Source organism: Phaseolus vulgaris, chromosome 3 (assembly GCF_000499845.2).
Source record: "Phaseolus vulgaris cultivar G19833 chromosome 3, P. vulgaris v2.0, whole genome shotgun sequence".
NCBI lineage: Eukaryota > Viridiplantae > Streptophyta > Magnoliopsida > Fabales > Fabaceae > Phaseolus > Phaseolus vulgaris.
Window position 1 is genome coordinate 19,585,931 of NC_023757.2, and position 8,891 is coordinate 19,594,821.

At 44.6% G+C, this 8,891-nt stretch overlaps 1 protein-coding gene across 1 annotated transcript; it reads left to right on the plus strand.

Moving 5' to 3' along the window:
* The first annotated feature begins 7,340 nt into the window (after positions 1 to 7,340).
* LOC137839295 (predicted GPI-anchored protein 58) lies at positions 7,341 to 8,257 on the plus strand. The gene is made up of 2 exons (XM_068648416.1): positions 7,341 to 7,363; positions 7,654 to 8,257. The coding sequence occupies exons 1-2, from the start codon at positions 7,341 to 7,343 to the stop codon at positions 8,255 to 8,257; spliced, it is 627 nt and encodes a 208-aa protein (XP_068504517.1).
* Positions 8,258 to 8,891: the final 634 nt, after the last annotated feature.

Below are 8,891 nucleotides of genomic sequence, written 5' to 3' on the forward strand. Positions count from 1 at the left end.
AAGATGTTAACTCAAAAATGGCACTGGAATCAATTAAAAACAGTAAGCCAATTGAGAGAAATAAATTTTTCAAAATCACTGCCAGATTACCGTATTTTTTTCGGCAGGAATGTACACTTTTTTTATTTTATTTATCATTTTTTGTGTACTTCATATTTTTGAATGATTCTTTTTTCTATTCTTTTCTAACACTTTGAATATCTCAAATCCAGAATTTCAGAATTTTACAGTACGTAAATCAGTTGCAATAAGGAAAAACAGTAAGCAATCTTTTCAGAAACAGAGGAATCCTAATAAGAATAAAAAACAGGATGATGAACTAGCAAAGACATAATAGAAAATGATGTATTGGAACTTGTATAGGTCTAGAATACAAGTACGAACTCAATTCTAAAAAGAAAATGCACAAAGGATCAACATCAATTCAGAAAATTATATGACACCAAAGCAAGAAACAATCAAAACAATAAAAGTACTACTAGAAGTAATGACATATATGGAATAACATGACTAAGACAAAACTTGACATGATTCAAAAATTAAAAGACACAACACAAATTGTAACAAGTGAAAGGAAGCTTAAGGTAAACTCTAGGAAGGATAATGCCATTCCAAAAGAGCAACCATACTCATAAGAATTATGAGTGCCATAAACCTTTCCACAAACACTTGGAGCAAAAGAAAAACAGCAAGAATACTCAATTAAAATTCTAAAACAGAAACTTAAATTGCAAGAAATTAAAAAGAGCTCTTGAAATAAAGTGCACACAACTCAACAATTAACAAGAATGAACCTAAGACTCATGATACCACATGATGTGATTCCAATAGCCACATAGAACAAGATTCTTGACACTTTGAGGAATCACCTTGAGCTGGAAAATATAGAGGCACTTTCTTAGAAGTTGGATCATGGTTCTAAAATCAAGAACTCACCAATAACAAGTACCAAATCCCAAACTCATTTGGATGAACCAAATATTGTCAAATTGAATCAACAAAGGCAAATAAAAAGAAGAGACCGAACAGAATTGAAATCAAAAACAAAAGTACCGAACAGAATTAAGAAACAAACAGAAAAATAGGTGCTGGAAAATTAGAGGAACCGAAACAACAACAACTCAAAACTCAAGGCAACATGAACAAATTGAAGAAGAAGAAAGGAAGGAGAAGAGAATGCTCATGAAGATGGAGGAATGGTTGGATGATCACGCCACTAGAAGAATGGATGCTCCTAGATGAGTGTGGAAGCCGCCACTTGAGGAAACCATGGTCCTTCAAGATAAGACTAGAGAAGAAGCTCAAAGCTCTCCAAATGCTCACTCCAATTTTGAGTATAGTTTCTTTAGATAAAATTCAAATCCCCAATTTACAAGGAAGGCACCTCTATTTATAGCCTAAGGTGCTGAAAATTGAAAGCTAAACAATTCAAAATTCCCTTCAAAAGCTATCTAGAACCGGCGCTAATTGCCTAAGCAAGGAAGGTGTGATCCCTTCCTTCACTTTGGCACCCCCTATTCTACTCCTACACCTATCTACTAATACACCCCCCTAAAGGTCCTATTTAAAACCTAAAAGATGCTATAACAAAAGAGGTTTCTAAGGTTTCCCTCTAAGCACCTTCAACTAAAGACACTACAAAAAGAGAAAATAAATGTCCTCTAGCTCCCAAGGCTTTGAACATGCTTCTTGTAATCCTTTGAGGTGGACTTTGACCTCCTTGGGCGTCCTCCATTTGTGCCTCCACCTCTTCTTGAGCTTGATGAGTGGCCTCCATGTTCTCTTGGGCTTGATCTCCATCATCTGACACCTCATCCCATGAATTAATCAGAATGGAGAGCCTCTCACGAGAAACAACTCCAAGATAGCTCATAAACTCATATGCCTTAGGTCCAAAAGCCACTCCAGTGTTGACGTCAATGTCAACACGTGTCTTCTCACCAGCAGCACATCTCAATGCGAGACGCTTCAATCTAGTAGGTCCTCTGCTGCCTCTTCCGGATCGAGGTTTGAGTGGGGTCTGATCATCATCCATGTCTCTGTTAAAAAAATTAGGTAACAATTACATTATTTAATCTGCATCGAATTAAAATCTTATCAAAATAATACATAAAAGTGTAAATAAAAAATGCTTATTTACAGGTTGCATGGGGGTTGAAAGTTCATATGTAAATTCCTTCACTGTGGTCTTTACGAGTTGCATGTACATCATCAACTACATCGTCATCTTTATTAATTATCTTTGGTGTGAATGAACAGGGGTCACCATTTTCAATATCATCTATGGTCTCCCCTTGTTTTTTGTCGTGTAAAACGACATACCAATGTTCTGACGTAGGATCTTTCACGTAGAAAACTTGAGATGCTTGTTGAACCTTTATAAATGGCTCATCTCGATACCCTATCTTTCGAAAGTCCACTAGTGTGAATCCTGATCCTGCCTGTTGACCGGAGCGCTGGAGAATGCTTCGTCAAAGGATCGACGTGCGCGCCGCTTCTCACCTCCGTTCCTCCTCTGGATCTATCTCAAGAACCTGCAAAGAAACGACATGGCGCCGCTGCGGCCGATCGCACTCCGACGCTCAAGTCAGTGACGGTATCACCAAATACTAAGAACTGGAACCGTGCAAATCTCTCTCACAAACAGCTCTGTCAGTCGCAAGCGTAAAGTGTATGAACTGAACGTGCGTACCTTAGAAAATCTGTTAGGAACTCTTATATACCTGGTGGTTTTCTCTCTCCTGGCAGTTACAGACTTGGACACGTGGCTCGTATCCAACTGTACACGTGCCATCATCTGGAGGCTCCTTGACTTGGCGCTGCTTCTACTCTCATTTTGGCTAAGTTACCTATGCATGGTACTGCCCAGTGCATAGCTAACTCAGGAGTGCGATCTCTACTGAAACTGGCGAGGTAGGGCCTTCATACACCTTCCCTGTGGTCTCGCCGGCCGCCTTCATAATCTGCTTCTCCTTTATCTTCGGCGATGTGCTTGTTCTGGCGATCTCCGACTGCCTGGTCGCCTGAGTCTGCATCTGAAGACTTCTTCCCCAACCTGGCGATCGCCTATTCTGGTAAGCTGGAGATCGGAACACGCCAACTTAACTATCGGCGACTACACGTGCCTCCCAACTTCCTTCCCAACTGTCAACCTGGCGCCTTGTCAACACGCCTGTACTGTAGCAGGATGCCACGTCATCGCACCCGACCACCAGGGCGGTACAAATCCTGAATCATCAATTTTAACCCCACTTTTATTGTCAACCCATTTACACTAGAAAACTAGAACGGAAAACTTAGTGTAGTCAATCTCCCATATCTCTTCTATAAACCCATAGTATGCCATTGATCCAAGTACTGGATTTGTATCTTACGAAGTCAAAAACTGCATTGACTCGGCTTCAAGAGTAACACCTGAATTTTGAACTGTACTCTTTTCATCCATGGACTTCGTGTAAAATATACAATTATTCACTTCGTACGCTGTACATGACATGACATCAAACTTCAATCCAGCAGCCAACCAGGTCAAGGTCTCTGATGCCGTTGAATCCTTGAGCACCTCGTCTTTAAACCAAGGCATGAAAGTTCTATTATGTTCCATCAAGACCCATTTCTCTACTTGTCTTGGGTTATTTGCCTTCACAATGGCTTTATGAGCTTCTATGTAAGGTACAACTTCATCTGTGTTATTCAATATGTACAAATGTGCTTGCAAGACTTCTGATCGAGATTTGCTTACAATATTCACACCACGTAAACATTTACTTGTAGAACGCCTGTGGTGCCATGAATTAGCTGGAACAGCTATTGGATTTTCTTTTGTCATGTACTTTGAACAAAATTCAATACTTTCTTCAACTATGTACCTTTCAATCATTGAAGCCTCTGCACGATAATGATTTTTCACATAACCTTTCAAAATTTTCATATACCGCTCAACAGGATACATCCATCTTAAGTACACTGGTCCACACAATCTAACCTCTCTTACCAGATGCACAACTAGATGAACCATGATGTCAAAAAAAGACGGAGGAAAAAACATCTCCAATTCACACAAGATAACAACAATTTTATTTTGAAGTTCATCTAGTTTTGAGGGATCAATGACTTTACAACAGATGGAAGAGAAGAATGAGCACAAACGGGTTATGGTATGTCGAACATTTTTTGGTAAGATCTCACGGATAGCTACCGGCAACAACTGTTGCATCAAGATGTGACAATCATGAGACTTCAACCCAATTAACTTCAAATCTTGCATTGACACTAGGCTCTTCACATTTGAGGAATGTCCTTGTGGCACTTTCACACCTTTAAGACATTGACAAAAACTAATATTTTCATCTTTTAACATTGTGTAACAGGCTGGGGGCAAATATGTACGCTTACCCATTTCTATGGGTGCCAACTCGTCGCGTATGTTCATCTCAATCAAATCTAAATGAGCATTTAGACCATCCTTCGTCTTCCCGTTAATGTTAAGAAGTGTACCAATTAAGCTATCACACACATTCTTCTCAACATGCATTACATCTATACAATGTCTGACTTCTAACCTCGACCAGTACGGAAGATCAAAGAAGATTGATTTCTTCTTCCAAATATTTGTCACAGATGAGTTTTTTTTTTACTTACCGAAGGTGTGGTCTATGTTATTTACCTTTTCGTAAACCTCAACACCAGTTAATGGAGTTGGTGGACAACTATCCTCTTGGTGTCCACTAAAGGCTTTTTTCAACCTCCGGTAAGGATGATGACTTCTAAGAAACCTCCGATGCCGAAGATATACTGTTTTCCTTCCATGTTTCAATTGTTGAGAAGCAGTGTCTTCTTCGCATATTGGACACGCTTTGTGACCCTTAACACTATAACCTGATAAGTTACCATATGCCGGAAAGTCATTGATGGTGCAAAATAACATGGCATGAAGCTTGAAAGTTTCATTAGCAAATCCGTCAAATACTTCAACACCCTGGTCCCATATTAACTTCAAATCTTCAATTAGGGGACTTAGATAAACATTGATCCTGCCTGTTGACCAAGACACTGGAGCCTTGCCTCGTCAAACCTGGATCGACTTCTGCACCGTGTTAGCCTCCGTCCTTCGCCGTGATTCACCTCAAGAACCTGCAAAGACAGAACGGCGCCGCTGCGGCCGATCACGCTCCGACGCCCAAGTCAGCGACTGAACCACCAAATACTAAGAGAAAACTCAAGAACTCTAAGGAACCACGAAAAAGTTCTCTCTCAGCGTACTCAAAACTCGCAAGCGTAAAGAAGTAAACTGAACGTGCGTACCTCAGAAGTTCGTTAGAATCTCTTATATACCTGGGCACTTTCTCTCTCCAGACAGTTACGCATCTGGACACGTGGCTCGCATCTAGCTGTACACATGTCACCATCTGGAGTATCCTTGACTCGGGCGCCACTTCTTACTCTTCAGGTTTTTTGGCTAAGTTACTCATGCATGACATGACTCGGTGCATAGTTTCCTTGGAGCGTGATCTCTTCTAAGTGGCGAGTTCGGGTGCCTTCGTACACACCTTCCCTGTGGTCTCGCCGGCCGCCTTCATGATCTACTCTACTTGCTTCACCGTGTATGTTCGGGTAAGCTGTCTCTTGAGCTCATCCTCTGGCTAGCTAGGAAATGACTATCTGACTTCATCTTCGGTGATGTCCTTGTTTCGGCGATCTCTAATCACTTGGTCGCCTGGGTTCACATCTGGCGACTTCATCTTCAACCCGGTGACTGCCAGTTTAGGCATGCTGGAGATCGGAGGACGCCAACTTAATAACCGGCGAGTACACGAGCCCCCCGACTTCCTTCCCTTCTGCCAGTCAGGTGTCCTGCTCAACACGCCTATATAATAGCTCGATGCCACGTCATCACTTCCGACTACCAGGGCGGTACACAAGCCCCCCAGTCTTAAGCGAAGACTTGTCCAGCGAAAAGACTAAAGGAGTCACGTCACTACCGATCTACGTGGCGCTGGCGCAGAATTCCAAACGTTCGTACTTTCTGCTTTCCTGACGCACCACCAAACACTTTCCCAATCGCCTGACACGTGGCTTCATCAACGGTCATCTTTAGCTGTCGTTTACGCTTCCAAAAATCATTTGAAAAACCCTTAAACCCATTTCATTTCTACTGTTCCATCATCTCTTTGCCTTCTCAAACGCTCTGAGTTTCTTCTGCAAAACCCACGACGCTCTTCAACTCTCTGAATCCCCAACTTCCTTCAGCGTTCGTCTGATCATCGAAAGGTACTCCCTTTACTTCTTTTGTTGATATCTGCTGCATTTTAACCGATTCGCATCATCCATTAACTGCCTGGTGCATACGCTGTGGGTTGTTTCTTCTTCTTCTCCCTTTTCGCACTTAGGGCTTCGTCTTCCATTTCTCCCATCATAACGAACTTTCGTTCGTTCGTCTTTTTCATCCTTCGTTCATAATCAAGTCGACCTTTGCAACCTTCGCTCACCTTTCTTTTCTTTTTTCCTTTGCAGTTCCTGCGATGGCTCGAACAAAGACCACCGCGAATCCTCCTCCCTCGTCACGAAACCCTCCATCTCAAGGTCATAACCCACCGCGAGCACCTGGTGCTTCCTCCTCCTAGGCTGAGAGGCCTGCAACCTCTCACCCCAACCTTGCTCAAGAAACTCCACCCATCGCCGGAGGTGCCTCTATTCCTTCCCCAGACTATAAGAAGTTATATCCATGGGCCACTTCAACTTTACTGAAGGAGACCTCCTCAGTAAACTCTGTTGTGGCAGTGCTTCGATAGAAGAAAGGGGACGAGCCCAACCTTTCGTTCCATAAGGAGCACGATGACAAACTGACAGTGCTGCCTTGCCCCCCCGACGTGCCAGTCTGCGCAGATGACAAAGGGAACAACGGCGAGTTGTTCTGCTTTGTGTACACCACCTTATTCAAGAAGGTGAAACTTAGGTTCCCCCTTACCCGTTTCGAACGGGAACTACTAACCGAGCTCGACATTGCCGCCGCCCAGCTCCATCCGAACAGCTGGGCATTCGTGCGGGCGTTTCAAATTATATGCGCACATTTGGGACTACCGGCCTCGGTAGACGTGTTCCTCTTCTTGTTCGAGGCCAAGAACCCCGGAGATCGCCTTTGGGTGAGCCTGAATGGAATCGCTGGGAGGTTGATCCTTTCTATCTTCCAACAATCTTATAAGGATTGGAAAGGAAAATTCGTCCAAGTGTGCCAGAATGATCAGGACACTTCGCTGCTCGACGGTTTTCCCTTGTACTGGGTAAACAAGGGAAATAAAGACTCCAAGGGAAGCTTTAGAAAACCCAGAAGCCCCGACAACATGGGCGCTTTGGACAAGGACCTGTGCCTCTTCTGGAAGAGCGTGGCAGCCGCGAACATTACCTTTCTCACTTCTGCGATCATCTCCTTTGAGTTCTTCGAGGGCCAACTCGAGGCTCGCATAGGTTAGTGCTTACCTTAACATCTAAGTTATTGCCCTGTGTTGCACCTCTGTTATCTGTTACTGAGCGTCTTGTCTGTTGCGCACTAGACTTGGTCTTTATTTTCTGCACCACTTGTTTGTCTCATTTGCATACTTACCCATGTGTTTATCTTTGTCTTTGAGCTGACCTGTATACCTTCGCATTATGCAGATCTCATGGGTTGGCGTCGGGCTCCCAGACTGTGCCCAACTCAGTGGTGGAGATCGCCGCTGCTCAGGGCAGATCGCCCCCTCAAGGCCCAGCTCGTTCAGAAGCCTTGCCCTCCCAACAACGCAAGAAACTCATCCTCAGGAAGCCAAAGAGGAAAACTCCTCAGGTGGTAAGTGATGAAGAAGAGGACAATGAGGCAACTCAGGATAGCCTCATCACCAAAAGGAGAAGGGTGGCACCTTCTTCACCACCTGCTCCACCTCCTCTTCCAACACCAACACCGCCTTCTCCACCAGCTCCAATTCCAACACCGCCTACTCCCCCAACTGCGACTCCGCCAGTTCAAGCAGTACCCTTGGCGGCTGCATTTCCCGCGGTTGAGGCTACTGAGCCCAACTTCATGGAGAACCCTCCGAGTGCCTCCACGCCATTCATATCCGCTGGAGAGGGTCCTCCTTCAACTGCCTCAATTGCGGAAACTGCACCAGGCGGGGACGAAGGTGCTCACAACTCGCCAATCATCATCACTGAGTCCCCCTCGTCACCACCACGCCAAGAAGCTCCAACTCAACAACCAATCCAAGAGGGCGGTGGTGAGAGCTAGCAGCAGGCTCCTTCAGCGCCTCCACAAACAGCGGTTGCAACCCTTCCCCTCGCGGCTAAGGGAATCTGGGAACCCTTCACGGCCAAACTCAGAATGATGGCAGAGGACCTCCCCTCCATCATATCAAAGGCTGTGGAGAGTTCAAGCAAGAAACTTCAGGACAACATCTCCGTGCTCCAAGAGGAGAATCGCCTAATAAGGATCGAGGCGGAGAAGTTGTCTTGCAACCTTATGCTGGCAGAGATCGACCATTCGAGAGTGGAGGACGCTATGAGCACTGAGCTGAGGGTGGCGCGCAAGGAGGCCACCGATCTACGCCATAGGGTGCACCTCTTAGCTCAAGAGAAAATTGAGCTGGAGAGCAAACTGGTCCCCTACCGTCTCAAGGTGGCTGACCTGGAGGCGTCGATCAAAGCAGATGCAGCCAAGGTAGAAAGCCTTGAGAAGAGGTCAGTAGATCGGGAGGTCCTCTTGGGAAAAGTTGAAAAAGAGAGAGATGACACCATGTCTAAGCTTGCTGAGGCCAAAAAGGAAAATGAAAAGATCGCCGCAGAGCTGGCCCAGGCGCAGGCGGAAAACAAGAAGGTTACTGAAGACCTCCTTCAAGCTCGTGAAACAACTGAAGAACTAAAGA